Here is a 16403-nt window from a genome sequence, read left to right as displayed (position 1 = left end):
AAACAGCCCGAAACACCAACTAATCTGTCTGGGCTGGGTCCATGCGCTGGCTCCCGTGACGAACCCACTACAACACTAGGAACATCACTACACACTCCTCCAACAGATGACTTATTAACATGTCTGCGAACGGTCACGGGCGTGGCAGACGTAAGAACGTGAGTTGGAGAGGCATCCCGAACACTCGAGATCAAAGGAGAATCCCCCAGAGTCAAACTCCTGGAAGCACCAGTGAGAGGGGCAGGCAAACACTCCTGCTTCTCCAACTCTGTACTCACCACCTTTGACCACTTGACAGGCATCTTGAGATCCTTACGGCAATGAATAGGCCCTAAAGAAGTAGGAGCACTTGCATCATGTGCACGGACAGGGGTGGTTGCAATTATAAGCAATTTATTTGAAGGTAATTACTCAGTTCACCCCTTCTCTCTCTCTCTCTATGATAACAGAAGGGTATACAGGCAGTCCCTGGGTTACAACGGGGGTTCCATTCTTGAGACGCGTAGTAAGCCAAAAATCATCGTAAGCCGGAACTTCGTCAAAAATCCTAAGAAAACCTCACTTTTAATGTTTTGGGTGCATTAAAAACTATGTAAACTGCATTCTTATTGCATTTTTCATATAAAAAAAAAAAAACTTCAAATATTGATTATTTTGCATTTTTGGTCATATTTCTTCCGCTAGATCAGTGCTGGAAGCGACGTAACTCTGGAACATGCGTCGTAACCCTGGAAATAATTTCTGATGAATATAATTGAAGCGCCTTAACCTCAGAACGTCGTAAGCCAAACCCGTCATAAACCGGGGACTGTCTGTACATATTTACCTTAGAAATATGTGCTAAAAGGATATTTCATGAAGCGACACGGGCTGAGCCCAGAAATTAGCAGTTATAAGCATTGTAGTTTCAGGTATGTACTCGGTTCACCCCTTCTCTCTCTCAGCTATTGGCTGAAAGGTGCCAGTTACACAGTAGGTACCACTTTTCCTCGATGGTGCTTGGCTTGACACAGGCAGTTACACATAAGGGATTTTAGAAGGGGGTTTCTAATATATTGCGGATTTTTGGTAATCGTGGGGGGTTATGGTCCCTAACCCCACCACCCTCGAATACGGGGGTCAACTGTACTTAGCACCAGTCAGATCCCAGGTAAGAGGTTTAAGTTCTCTAGGAAAAGAAGATTGATAAAAACTTTTGAGCAGCATACAGCAGCCGTAACAATATTTAGGAGTGCAGATGCATACAAATTAATTGAGCCAAGATGCAAGCAGACAGCATCCAACCTAATCAACCAGATCTGTTTCTTGACTTATTATACAAACTACAGTCCAGTCCCGTATTATGCGTGTTCGAATTGTGCGATTCCCCTTTTATGCAGTCGCTAGTTCTCAATAGGTTTTCTGTATCTGCGAAGCCGTTCAAAGTCTGCGAGTCACACGCCGCAAAATGTATCAAATCTATTGTTTTTTCAAGTTGGGGGCGTCTCTTAAAGTCCTCATGGACAAAGTGGAGAAAGTAAGTAGTGATAAAGTGCTAAGTGAAGTGTCAGTAGAGGAGGCGGTTGCCCATCCTGTCGGCGCTCCTAGACGAAGGTCACTGTCCCGTTCCCCTGCATCAGGGAGAGCACATACTGGAGGTCCAGGATACGACTGGCTGGCATTGGAAAGGCATGGATGTGTGCCATTTATCATTCAGTTCTGACTTGGAGTCTGATCACGGGCGTTGTAGATGCTATGGGAACTCTTCTAGGCCACTGAAAAGGCATGTGCGTGATTTGACTCCCGAGTCCCCAGTGCCAGTCAAGCAGCATAAAGACTCTTATGACCTCGCCTTTCATTCGTGTAGCTACGGGGCTGACCCTTTAGTGTTTGCTCCAGTACAGTTGCCTTCTCAACCGTGGGACTCGCCTGTATTTCTGTCTCCCAAGGACTCCAAATGTCAGAAGCTCCATGCTGTGCACTTAAGTCACCTGAACATCTGGTTAGGCGCAAGGCTCCCACTCCCGAGAGCTCGGTCCCGATTGCGCTCCCATCTCCAGTGACCGTGCGCCCACCACTGGCTCCCGCACCACAAGTTCTCACTCGCTTTGACAGGGGCTCCTGCGATGTCTGCTCCCACAACTGTAACTGCTTTGGATCTGACACTCACGACCCCTTCTGGTTCAGGACATGTAGCCCATCAGCAACAGCAGACCTTAGTTGCAGAATCAGATGACCCCTCTCTTGCACCGCTGAAGAGCCAGCTAGCGGAGATTCTGCTAGGTCCTCCAACGGGAGTTTCCTCTAAGACAGCTGATGACCTTTCACCAGTTTCTTTGAAGGACAAGGAAGATGAGGGTCAAGATTCAGCTCAGTTGACGGCATACAAGGCTATACTTCCTCTTCACCTGGAGAGCTATCCGGGGTTCTTCACTCCTACTCCTGCCTCCTTGTGCCTGATGTTGAAGAATCAGCTTGAACTCGCTCTCCTTCCCAAGATGGTACTTTCCACCTCCTGCAGGAAAGCTCTGAAGGTGGTCAAAGAGTAGCCCTCTATGAAGAGGGAACAAGGGAAGGCAATGTTTGCTCATCCTCCCTCACATCTTATCAAGACGTACCATACGCCTCATGACACAGGAGAAAGCCCCTCCCTGGGAGTGTCTGCCTCCTCCCAAGGGGAATTCTTTAGTCTCATCGACTCTGTGCCGTGCAGCCTTCGCCTCGGCCAGTTTTCTTCTCCTTGGCAGAATTGGACTGCCTTATCAAGAGCTTGTTTAAGGTGTTTGAGGTATTAAGTTTTCTCGACTGGACGGTGGGTGCTCATGCCAACAAGATCGAGAATGCCACAGGGATGGTTGACTGTTTCAGCCAACCTTCCGAGTGTGCTTTTGTACATGGATAAGGTCACGGATAAGGTCGTCTGAGACGGTGCAGCAGAGCTTGCGTCACTCTTCACCTTCAGACTTCTGAAGAAGAGGGACCTTTAGTGTTCTTTTGCCTTGAAGGGAGTTGCAGACCATGGTAGAGCACACAGCTGCAGACCTGCAGAAGAAGCTCCTGACTCAATCTTCACGCTCCTAGCCTTCTTTGTCAGGGCCCTTTCATCCGAAGTTCGTCTCTCCACTCCAACATCACCCCTTTAGTGCAAAGAGACCCCAGTCTCATCCTAAACCCCTCTCCAACCCACACTTCCATTCGAAGTCCGTCAAGAAGCACTCCAATACCAAGTCTCAACTGAAGAAGTGAACAAGTAGTCCTTAGCAGGGGAACAGAGCCATGGATCATCTGGGTATTGAAGGAGGCCTACTGCATCCCTTTCTCGGAGATCCCTCCTTTAGTCTCCTCTCTCATTGCATTGACGGCATACTTGAAAGGCTCAGAGAGACACTTGGCCCTTTTGAAGGAAGTATCCTCCCTCCTTCTGAAGAAGGCCATAGAAGAAGCAGGGATTTTACAATCGACTGTTCATAGTTCCCAAAACATCATGGGGCTGGAGACTGGTACTGGACATAAGCACTCTCAATTACTTCATAGAGAAGATCAAGTTCAAGATGGAAACAAGCCAGTCAGTCATGTCATCCATTCATCTGGGCGATTGGATGATGACTCTAGATATGCAGGACACTTATCTGCACATCCCAGTTCATCCAACGTCCAGGAAGTACCTAAGATACATCTTCCAAGGGAAGGTCTTCGGACTTAGCCCCTCTACTTCAGTCTTTCCACGGCACTTCAAGTCTTCTTTCGAGTTTTCTCTCCTCTTGGCAAATGGCTAACGTGTTAGGCATCAACATCAGCCTTTATTTAGACGACTGACTTCTCTGTTCACCGTCGAAGAAACAGTGCACGAAGGACCTGACAATGCTTCATCTTTCCCAAGAATTGGGAATCCTTCTAAATCTCCATAAGTCCCAGTTGGTACCGTCTCAGGAGATTTCTTATTTGGGGATGATTTTACTTTCAGACTTCTCAGGCTTTTCTGTCCCCAAAGAGAATTGCAAACTACATTCAGTCAATCTCCAAGTTCCTCTCTATCCTGTTATGCTCGGCTCTACAGTGGATGAATCTGCTAGGAACGCTTCCTTAAATCAAGACTTTCATTCCATTAGGCAGGTTACACATGAGAAATCTTCAATTCTTCCTCAAAACCAACTGGGACAGGAAGACTCAACCGGACTCGACAAGTTTTCGTATCACGCAGGAGATAAAATCTGATCTCAAATGGTGGCTGCCAGAAAAAAGGTATTCACAAGGGAGATCCCTTCTTCCTCCCAACCCTGACCTGAAATCTTACTCGGACAGTTCGGATCTGGACTGGGAAGCCCTCCTAGGGTCTCCCGGGAGATAGTCTCCAGAAGAAACGAAGCTCCACATCAACGTCAAGGAGTTGAAGGCCATTCATCTGGACCTACATCAGTTCTCGTACATGTACCAGTGCTCCTCATAAATGTACAAGACGGTGGTTGTACATGCCGACAGCACCATGGCCTGGTCTTACATCAAGAAACAGGGGGGCACACACTCCTTTTCCCTCTGTCAGACGGCAAGAGAGCTACTCCTGTGGGCTCATCAGCATCAAATAACAACTCCTCACCTGCTTCATTCAGGGGAAATTAAATGTCCTGGCGGACGAGTTGAGCCAGCGGAGGAAAGTGCTTCCCACCGAATGGACTCTGAATGACAGGATTTGCTCCAACCTGTGGAGATTGTTGGGCAGACCTCTAATAGATTTGTTTGCTACATCAAGGAACAACTGCCTTCCTCTCTTCTGCTCTCCAGCCCCGGATCCTCGAGTGTGGGCAACAGACGCACTGCTGATGGATTGGTCAGGCCTGGGTCTTTACAAATACCCTCCCTTCAACCTGGTCAGAGAAGTCCTAATCAAGTTTGTGTCCAAAAGCAACGTATCAATGACTGGTAGCTCCGTTCTGGCCCATGAAGGAATGGTTCCCGGACCTTCTTTGTCTTCTGGTAGACTTCCCGCAACTGCTCCCCCCCAGAAGACCGTGGCTACTCAGACAACCGCACTTCAGAGGGTACCACCAAGAGTTGTCCACGCTTGTTTAGTTTGTATGGTGTTTTTATGCTGCATGGAACCAGTGGTTATTCAGCAACGGGACCAACGGCTTTACGTGACTTCCAAACCACGTCGAGAGTGAACTTCTATCACCAGAAATACACATTTCTTACTCCTCAATGGAATGGCCGAGAATCGAACCCGCGACCACCGAGGTGAGAAGCAAACACCAAACCAACCATGCCACTGACGCGCTCCACGCTTGTTTTGACAGGCTTCAGACTGTCAGGCAACTCGTCAGAGCAAAGGGATTTTCAAGAGCAGCTGCAGAAGCTTGTGCAAGGTACAGACACCATTCTACTAGCAACACCAAACAGTCAAAGTGGGCAGTCTTCCATAGATGGTGCTTCAGACATCATATCTCGTCTTCTGAGACATATGTAGCCCAGATCGCCAATTTTCTCCTCTATTGAAAAAACTCTTAAGAACCTTTCATCTTCTATGATTAAAGGTTACTGAGCCATGCTTTCCTCTGTGTTTAAGCATTGTAATCTGGATCTTTCTGCGAATCAAGATCTTCATGACCTACTGAAATCTTTCAATACTTCCAAGAAGAAGTGGTTTCCTGGAACCTGGACGTAGTATTGAAGTGGCTTGCGGGCCCTCCCTTCGAGCCCCTCAAGGCTGCCTCTCTCAAGGATATTTTACGTAAAACTTTGTTTTTAGTAGCCTTAGTTACAGCTACACACGTAAGCAAGCTACATGCTATTGATAGAAGAGTTGGATTCTCCCAAGGCAATGCGGTCTGCTCCTTCACCTTTGGCTTCCTAGCCAAGAATGAGGTTCCTAATAAGCCTTAGCCTCACTCTTTTTGTACAAGGAACTTAACAGGTATCCTGGGCTCGGATGAAGAAGAGAGAGCTCTCTGCCCAGTCAGAGCACTGAGGTGTTACCTAGAGAGAATGGAGAAGATCAGGGGATTCTCAAGTAACGTGTCCGCTTTCCAAGAACAACCTCTTGTTCTTTATCAGAGACCTAATATCCGAAGCTCATTCCTGGATACATGAGGAATCACTTCGATTGCTTAAAGTGAGAGGTCATGAGGTCAAGAGCTGTGGCCACCTCTCTCCTTTAAGGGGGCCGGCTGGAACCCCTATATATGGGGGTATAGGGCAAAAAATGCAAAGTCATGAAAAAATTCATGGAGCTCTATATGGCAATTGAGAATACGTATACGAAATATTTCATCAAAATTCCTCTTACTTTCGTAGTTACAGGGTAATTAGTAAACAAAACTCGATAAGCCTAAAACATTCATCCATGCAAGAAAATGCAATATTTCTTCTGTTATCGTAAATTTTGATAATTATTGTCAAAAGAAATTGTGAGAAATGGCATCTGTAGAGATTCCGTGGGTCGCAGAGGGGAGTATCAAGTTCAATCATGATCAGTGCGAGCACAGACTTCAAGTAGTCTGCACGTTCGAGTTTTACCTCTGACATTCGCTTGCTTTTACATATGTTTATCTATGTTTCGGCAGGAATTTCATCATGCCAATGAGGAAAAGACACGGAAAACATCTCGCTAACATGAAGACGAAGAAAATTCGCTCTAATATGATTACAGAATATCATAATATATGAGATATTAGCGTAGTTAGTGAAGAGAGAGGGAGGGTTGCGTAGTAAGTAAACGCCCCCGTCTTGCCTGAAGCACACGTCACACTGTCCCCCAGGCTACGATCTTTGAGCAAAGGGATCTTAATTTATGATAAATAACATAGTTTTGGTTTATTAATACCCAAAAAGGGATATGAAATTCATAATAATCATGATTTATTAACATTTGTCTTTGTAAAAAGAGAGTACAACTTCGAATTTCACCTCATGACATTCTCTTGCATTACGTTTGTTTATTTTTGTTTCAGCAAGAATTTCATCATGCCAAAACAGAAAATACTAGGAAAACATCTAGCTAACATACAGAAGAAGAAAATTCGCTGTAATAAGCCGAGTTAGTGAAGGAGAGAGAGAGAATTGCGTAAGGAGGAGTGCCCCGTCTTGCCTGACGCGGTGCCCCAAGCTACGATATATGAGCAAAGGGATCATCATTTATGATTAAATTATGATAAATAAAATAGTTTTGGTTTATTAATACACAAAAAAGAAATATACATTCATAATAATCATTATTTACTAACATTGTCGTTATAAAAATACAAAGAAAAACTTTGAACGCCCGTATCTCAAAACTATAGTTATTGACCTTCAAAATCTATCTTCTCACTTAGTTTTAACACTATAACATTGGAATTTGGTATATAACTTAGAAAGACATTATAGAACAATCAAATGAAGCCCTTTTTTCCAATTTTTGTTTCGTTTTTTTTTTTTTTTTTTTTTTTTTTTTTATAAATTTTGTTTTCCTAATTTATAGGGTTTATTTTTTTACCATAATGAAAAATTCATATCTAGTAAAAAAATGACTTTTAGAAAAAAAACTCCTCATTTGATTGGAGGTCTACATCAGGTCTATATATGGTAGTAATCCCAGGTCTTAATATTAAATATCAAGGGAGGAGATAGAATTTGAAAAATGGATATTTTCGGGATAAATCGCCCTGGCGTCACAAAACGAAGGTCAGAGGCGAAAATCATATGTGGTTTGGAGATGTCCCAAGTCACTTTATTAAGTGGTATGAATATCAAAGTCCTGTCCTTAAAGAATGGCATTAGCCGGCCGGCCCCCTTAAACATAACTTTTCTCTCTGCAATCTCTCAATCAACTTATTGGAGGTATAAGTTGATATTTGCATCACATTATTTGAAAGAAGTAGAAAAGGTGTTTGAAAATGGCAGTACCCTTGGCCCATTGGCAGTAGCTAGCACAGTGGGTGAGGAAGCATAGGAGACACAATCTCTATCCTATCTCTTTTCCTTGTGTCAAGGATGTCGAGTTATGGGAAGCCTGGGGGGTACCTAGTACCTGGAGGACCCACCAGTTGGTTGGTTGACTAGTGTATTTTTATCATGAATTTGTGTAACTGTAAAGGTTAATTCTCTGGCCTTGTTGTTATAGTACTGTGCCCAGGTCAAGGGCATCGATATTTCATCTTGAGGCTTGTCAGCAGTCAGGCAGATCCCCCATTGCAAGACTTCCACCGATGTAGAGGCAACTCCCGGCTCAGTGCTGCGCCAACTACAGGTTAAGATGAGTATCACCAGAGGCAGCATCTCCTGCTGTAGCTTTCTGTAGCTAAGTAATTACTTGGTAAGTTACTTTTATAAAATTTATATTTTTATAATAAAACTTTTATAAAAATTATATTTTTATAATAAAATTAAGTTTTATAAATATATTTATCAAGTAATTACTAAATCTGAGCCCACTTTCCTCCCCTTTGATTTTCATGGACTTAGCAGCAATAAATAAGAATGACGCTGAGGGCTTCTGTCGCTTGCGAGTTCCCATTGCAGTGGGTGGGACCTGTCACCCCTGCATTGCAACAGTCACTTGTGCACGAATTTTTGAATTTAGGATGCCGTGCAAGGCTAATTGTTAGCTAAGTGATTACTTGGTAAGTATATTTATAAAACTTCATTTTAATATAAAAATATATTTGCAAAATCTTATTTTCAACTAGCAAGTCACTTTAGAAACTGCAATTAGTCACCATTATGATCTGTTATTTACAATCAGAAAAACCAATTACCATACAATCTAATGAGAATATATCAAAATATATTATACCTACATTTGACCTATTTGCTATTTCAAATTACAAAAGAGAGTTCACAGGCCTTTATGTAATATTCACAGTTGGTTATATTTTGCTCAGAGATAGGGTTCTGCACAAGTGAAAAGCTTTGTCTACGAATGAAACTACCCTGTCAAGAATTTAAAAGATGAAATAAAAATGCAGTTGAGAGAGAGAGAGAGAGAGAGAGAGAGAGAGAGAGAGAGAGAGAGAGAGAGAGAGAGAGAGAGAGAGAGAGAGAGAGAGAGAGAGAGAGAGAGAGAACCATGGATGGCTGATAGCAGAACATCTAAAACTTAACATGAATGACAAATTTAAGTAACATAGAGCACATAATGGCTGGGACACTTCCCCCTTCCCCAATCCCAAGAACACTAGCCATATACACCTTAACTTGTTAACTGAGGCAGCTTTCACCCGGAGAATACTCCAACATAAAGTGTAAACGTCACCGGAACAAGCTTTCATTTAAAAAACAATGGATAAAAATGCCTTGGAAAAATGGAAACTTCTTGACTGTCCTTGGAGAAATATGACTAGACACTTTAGAAGAAATATATGGATTAAATAGTACAGATGAAATTTCCCGCATATTACTAATGCTCTAGAGTGATAAACTAAGTACTAGTATTCCTTAGCACTGTTAGTATTTGGATAAGCAGTGTACAAAAAAAATTGGCTATAACAAGCAATGACACATCCCCAGTCTGATGGAAGCTTGCAACATATAAAAAAATAAAGCACTGCAAACAAAGGTCAGTGTTGGACAAAGTTTGGAGGGTGTTCAGATTCTGCAAGACACAATTTAGCCAAATGACATAAGGTTAGCTTCAGGCTTTGATTATTTCTGTTCAATGCTTTTTTAATTGGCAAATAAAACTAAATTATCAAAACTTTTGGTTCTATATAAGAAAAAACTTGCTATGCTTAAAACTCTTACTATTGAATGATTTAAATTTTCTCAAAATACTTAATTCATTGAAACTATTTCTATCATATAGTGCATAATATAAATAAATAGCTGGGTAAGAAATCCTTTGCAACTGTTGTTAGATTTTAGACGGATCATTATCCTTTCTATGCCATCTTACGAATCAAAATTTAAAATTATATGAATTAAATTTACACCAAACTAGTCTATCCCAATCACTAAGCAAAGTACGGTATACTAAAACTAAAATTAAACTTTAGAACTATGCTATTGTATACAATACAGTTTGGTATTTCAGTAATTTTTGTACCTGTAAAATGTAATCATTCTTAATGTCTAGTTATTTCTCACCACATGAGGACAAAATGATGTTTATTTAGATTTTAAAAAATTATTTTCATATGTATTGAATGGGCAGTAATTTTAGGACACTTACTGTATAACTGTACATTAATCAAAATACTGTACAAATAATCCTAGAGTGCTTACAACTATACTCATTTTTTTTTCATCTGTCCATCCGCCTGTGCTGTTTTTGTATGGTAACACTGCGTCCCGGGCTTTAGATAGTAACATTCAGCTTACATTAGCGATTATAGTAATATCCTATTTCGAATATTAACGGTATAATTCGCATACAGTAAATTATTAAAACACTTTTCAGTTGCAAATGTACACCCAGATATCCTTTTATTTACCTAAAACTTACACATAGCGTAATTATCTAAAGCCCGGGACGCAGTGTTACCATAGAAAAACACCACTGGCAGATGGACAGATGAAAAAAAACAGAGTATAGTATGTATACCTAAAGCCTTGCTACAGTATGTGAATACTATACTGACAGTAGAGCTTGTTGGTGAATGGATGATTTAGTATTTACAAGTAGAGATGTGGCTAATAGAAAATATCTAGAACATTTCACTAAAAGTTGTAGACATTCAAGTCAACATTAGTACCATACAGAATTAAAAGATATACTCTTTGGGCATGTATGAATTATTTGTAACCGACTGTTTAGGTACTGGTTAACATTCTCAGACAAAAGAATATACTACATAGGATTTTCTATTATTAAATATTTCACATGAATGATTTGCAGACATTTTGGAATTAGCCACCTCTGAAGTGTAATATAAACCAAATTCTTTTAGGGAAAAACTGCACAAGCTTTAATTAAGGAAGTGATGGGACAAAGAATCAATAAAATCAACAAAATATGATCAGATACTGTACAAACTTATGGAACTAACCTTTATGTCATTTTCCAAAGACTTGTTGTATAGCTTATGGTACTCCTGTTTGATGTTGACCATGTCGATCTCGCAGCGGGAAACAACGAGACGGATGAGAGCACGATCATTGGTGCCCATGCCAGCCATGGAGTCACGCAGCTCTTTTGCAAAGTAGGCAGCTTTGTTGTCTATGGTGTGATCTGGAAAATTTAAATCATATTTATAATGATAATTGTTTGAAATTAAATCAATCTAATTTAAAAACAAAAGTTTTAACCCTTGTTAGAGGAAAAGTTATAATTCTTGTACTACCTATATGTATAAGCACAAAAGTTACAACAATTAAAAACAGCCCTGACCTGCATATGACACTTTGCTTTACTCTTCCTTCTTCAGGGCCATAGACAATTATCATCTTAGCAGGATTCCGCATTTTGCTTTATTGCTTCTGTGCCATCCTTTTCATACAGTTTCATTCTTGGATTTCATTTTTAAACAGTGCTCTTTATTTTTGCTGTTTTGCTGTCAAATGTTATTTTGCTTATTGTTTGTGTGTTTTGGAAGTTAGATCTATATACATAAAAGAATAACTGTAATTTACCCTACATAAAATATTGTCTCATTTCCTGGGCATAATCTAAAAAGAAATTCTTTTAGTGTTGAATGACTTAACTCCTGTCTCACATTTATAATAATGATGGTCCCTGAATGACCTGTTAAACTGCCCTATCATGTACGTACTTTAAAGCTTGTCCCAGAACTCTACAAAAAAAAAGCCATGAATGTTAGAAATACCAGCATAATCTTGTACTTTACTACAATTGTAAATGTTAATCAGAATAATGAAAATGTTAAAAAATTAAGCACAAAGAGCTAATAAAACAATTGTCATAATATGTAAAGTCAGTCATATTACGGTGCCAGAGATTAACATTTAAGTTTAGGATAAGAAACTTACAGGAATTCTCTTAAGTTTTTCCAATAATTTTAGATGAGTTAGCAGCTGAATACTGAACTGTTAAACCTATTCAAAACATGCAAAACATGAACAACATAGGAGCAAAAACATTTCCCTAGGACAGATAGGCCTCCAAAGATCTTACTATTCTTTCTCATTACATATACCCTTTTTGTTGCAAATTAGAGGTAACAAGCCTAATGTTTCTCGAAAGTAAATTCACAGTCAAGAATGAATTTATGAAAATTGCACATACTGTAGTTATGAGAAATCATGTCAATCAACTGGTCTGGATAAGGAGGGGTGGGGGGGTAACCTTTGTCTTAGAACTACTACTAATACTCTGAATTTACCAGGAGTGCAACTAAATTCTCCATAATTTGCACTGCACTAAATTTAGTCAAATCTCAGTTACAATAATCAGCAACCACAGATCTACATTCAGGATATAGGATAAATCACAGCGAAGCATAATTAGCATAGGCAATAGTCTTGTTTCTAAGTGGACTTCACAATAATACTGTAATGATGACTATTACATTCTCTAAAATAAAAAATATGCATAACTAAACCAAGCAAATTTCATAAAATGAGAAACCTTAAATGCACTCCACTTGGTTTATGGTATTACAAACTATCTTAAGAAAATGTCAACATAAAATAGTACTCAAAGTACAGTACATACAGATGTTATGAAATATTCTAATTTAAAAAAAAATCAATAACAATTTCACAGGTAATATCAGTGATATGTAAAAACACACTTTACTCACACAGGGTTACCATTCCAAGCTGCAAATCTCCTGAGAGTTCTGACTTTATTGCATCTAAAAATGGTTTTCCTTTAATCTTCTTATACTCCTCAAATACACAACGTAGCAAGGGATAAGAATATGAAGATAATATTCTGTTGAATTCTGCCTCATCAGTGCCGAGTTTACCTTCACCTGTAAATCAATTCATGTCAGTGATGATGATGATTAAGTATTTGCATAAAGTATGTTAAGATTATTCTGAGGGTAACACATGTGCATACTACTGCAAATTTTCAACGTACATACATTTTTTTTTATCTAGTGCATATTTCAAAAAATTATATGATATCTCAAAAATTGTCCTGAAAATGTTTATCTAAAGTGTAAAAATCAGTGGAATACAAAATTTACCAGCTTTGTATAACTGTTGAGCTAAGCTATTTGCCAATGCTGGATCACAATTCCCTTCATCTCTGGCACAAGCACACATGGAAATTAAAAGCCTGCGGAAGTCGCCTGAAGTGTCTCCGTGGAGGTCGTCTTCCACCTTCTTGCGGTATTCTTGGTAGTAAGCATCTTTTATCATCCTACAAGAAGTTACATTGTTGATAATGTGTCTCTTAAACAGTGTATATGTTGCTTTGGGAAAAACACCAAATTAAGACATTTATACTTTTCCTAACATACAAACATATGCTTTCATATATGGAGTAAACCTACGGTGACTGTTTCAATCAGTAATTTCACTTTAAGTACTATTATAAAGTGAAAATATTTTATATCAATAAGAAAAATGTAAAAGAGTTAACTAACCTGCCATATTGATTTTGAAAAAAAAATGTGGAAAAAAGAATCCTTATTATAAGTTAATTTGATGAAACTGCACTGTATTAAGTGGCATTTCTGGATTCATAAGGCTTGCCCGAAGGATCTGTTATTAAATGCAGTGAAAACAGAATAAGGCCCTGCTTTTCAAAAACCTAACATTGTACTGAAAATCTGGTGTACAGGCAGTCCCCGGGTTACGACGTTCCGAGGTTACGACACTTTTCAATTATATTCATCAGACATTATTTCCAGGGTTACGACGCCTACAACGCTCATCTGGCAGATGAAATATGACACCAAAAATGCAAAATAATCAATATTTGAAGGTTTTTTTGATGAAAAATGCCATAAGAATGCAGTTTACATAGTTTTCAATGCACCCAAAGCATTAAAAGTAAGGTTTTCTTAAGATTTTTGACGATGTTCCGGCTTAAGACGATTTTCGGCTTACGACGCATCTCAAGAACAGATCCCCCGTCGTAACCCAGGGACTGCCTGTATAAGTATATTTTTCAACTAGGCAGTTCCCGGTTTCTGGCAGGGGTTCCACCCCCACCAGCGTGCCACAAGCCGAAAATCACAGTAACCCGAAGCATCATAATTATAATTTGAATATACTATAACACTTACAGTTCCATAAGCGCCATAATGTCCAGGTAACGGTGCCATAAGTCCAAAACGACGTAACCTGGGGACTGTCTGCATTTATATTAAAGACCAAAATGCAATTTACACTATACTATAGTATATAGCATATCACCATACCTACCTTAGAGAAGCATTGTCTCGGGTGCAAAGGATCTCAACTAAGGTCCTCTCATTGGTGCCAATGCCTGAGATGGCATTGTGCAATTCCCTAGCCAAGAACAAAGGCAGAGGAGTCATAAGTGCTACCACAGCATCCTCAAATTTGCCACTCAGTTCACTTTTGAGATCCTTCACCAGATCCTGTAAGGGTAGGATGGTAGTATTGTAAAAGCAATGTTTTCTCCAAGTATTTTGACTAGTAAATTGCTACATAACCAAGCAGTACCGACACTAAAAAATAGAACACAGTACGTAATTCATAAATTAGTATTATTTTCAAGATATCATGGAAATTTCTAAACTGACATACAGTGAGATTATCTTCTACTGTGCACAGTTACAAGTACAATTAATTTTCTAGTTAATAATTTACTTATGTGGTTGACACTTAAATATATTTAATGCATTATCATCCTCAATAGTATTAAAATAATAAAAACAAGTGTGTTCTAATTCATACAGAAGCTATTACTGTATGTACTTAGTACTAATCACAATTCAACAGTTTTCCCTAGGAAATACAAACTGCGATAATAAAAATGAATCTTCTGCAGTTTTATACAAAACACATTTATATTCCCACTGGGAAAATAACAATCTTAATTACCAAACAGGAATGAATAAAGTTGAATATGGTATTATTTACATCCAAATGTGATAAAAACACCTTACTGTACTACAGTAAGTTCTACATTTTGTTTAAGAATAGTCTTATTCTCTAAAAACAAAAGGCTGAAATAACACATCTCAAATTGGCATATGCTTTTGACGGCTTGTTCTCCTTCAAATTCTTTTCCCTTAAAGCAATGAATGCAAAATATTTACCACTGCAAGCCATCATATTTTTATAGAAAACTAATGTGTTGGATAAATGCACAAACACAAAATTTTACACACTGCCTACATAAACAACGGATACAACACTAATTACTGTATTTTATATAAGACATTCTTTCACTAAGATAGACTTTTTTTAACAGAGAAAGCATTATTATATTAGCATACACAAACATGCACATGATTGTGCAACTAGTTAAAAAGGCACCAGCTTTAGCATGCATGCACCTAAATTACAGTTTTTTTTTTTGCCTTAAAACCTTAAAATGATTACATTGTATATCTATATATAGTTGCATTTCAGTACCCAAGTAAATAGAAAATGCAAACAATAAAGTACTAATACACCCAACGAAGGGTTGCAATAAATCCCATATACATTGTATAGCAGAAAAGGGAGGAAAGCAAATATTTTCTGGGAGAAAAATGCTGAAAGTACATCCTGTCATGGAGCACTGTAGGCAAGCTACCATGCAATAGTAACTCACAGAGATGAAATTTGCATGTGCCGAAGCAATTGTGTTTATGACTTACCCCTGAGAGAGCTTTCTTGGTATCTTCTGGTTCCTCCTACGATGCAGGAGTAAGGAAAAACAAAATAAAACAGTAGACAAGGGACACAAGTTAACCAACTACATAAAACCAAACTAAAAATCCAAAAACAAAAAACAAAAAATCAGGAAAGGGGAACTACAATAACGTACTATCCAACTCCCACAATGAAATGTTCTTTGTAGCACAGCCTGCTTCAAAAAGTAATGTCACTCAATTTTTTGAACATAAAACAGGTAGATCAATTTGCCATTTATAATAACACTGGAAATAAATTTTTCTATATGTATACTTTATGTACTGTAGTACTGAATTCCAAGACAGACTGGGGTGAAAAGTGATCAAAAGAATTCTCCCTGCTGCTAGTTACAATTTTAGACACCTTCGCAATACGTACTATCAATATAGTAAATTTAAAAGCATTTTTTGCTTTTCATAGATAAAAAAAACCTAAAATCTTTCATAACGGAGTATTCAAAGCACAAGCTGAAAACAGTTCCTGAAACTTTATAACAAGGACTCGAGGATCAACAAACTCTTATTTTTCTTTTACCAACAAAGACTAAGCAGGGTTGGTTTTAGGTGGGATCATATGTGACATTGCACGTTGTGTACAAAGTTCTTCCAAAAAGAATGTAACTTTTGTCTTCCATGTTGAAGAATTACTCCTTAGGTGGGAGGCTTGTCCTGTGCAGCTTGACTAGTGTTGTCTCTATTCCCAACTGAAATGAATATTTTCCTTATTTT

The 16403-nt window shown here is 39.0% G+C and overlaps 1 protein-coding gene across 13 annotated transcripts in view; it reads right to left on the bottom strand.

Moving 5' to 3' along the window:
- Nucleotides 1–16403, bottom strand: part of LOC135215652 (annexin A4-like) — a 250951-nt gene that overhangs the window by 21861 nt on the left and 212687 nt on the right. For 12 of the 13 annotated variants that reach the window (XM_064250626.1, XM_064250611.1, XM_064250649.1 and 9 more), the window contains exons 5-9: nt 15639–15674; nt 14230–14408; nt 13044–13219; nt 12651–12824; nt 10938–11119 (exon numbers count right to left, since the gene is read on the bottom strand). In XM_064250626.1, the coding sequence (XP_064106696.1) occupies nt 10938–11119; nt 12651–12824; nt 13044–13219; nt 14230–14408; nt 15639–15674 (747 nt within the window). The remainder of the gene's footprint in view (nt 1–10937; nt 11120–12650; nt 12825–13043; nt 13220–14229; nt 14409–15638; nt 15675–16403) is intronic. The other variant, XM_064250596.1, reaches the window with a different exon arrangement.

This window comes from Macrobrachium nipponense, chromosome 19, assembly GCF_015104395.2.
Source record: "Macrobrachium nipponense isolate FS-2020 chromosome 19, ASM1510439v2, whole genome shotgun sequence".
In the NCBI taxonomy this organism is placed as follows: Eukaryota; Metazoa; Arthropoda; class Malacostraca; order Decapoda; family Palaemonidae; genus Macrobrachium; species Macrobrachium nipponense.
The sequence above is the reverse complement of the archived record's forward strand: the minus strand, read 5'-3'. Positions and strand labels throughout refer to the sequence as shown.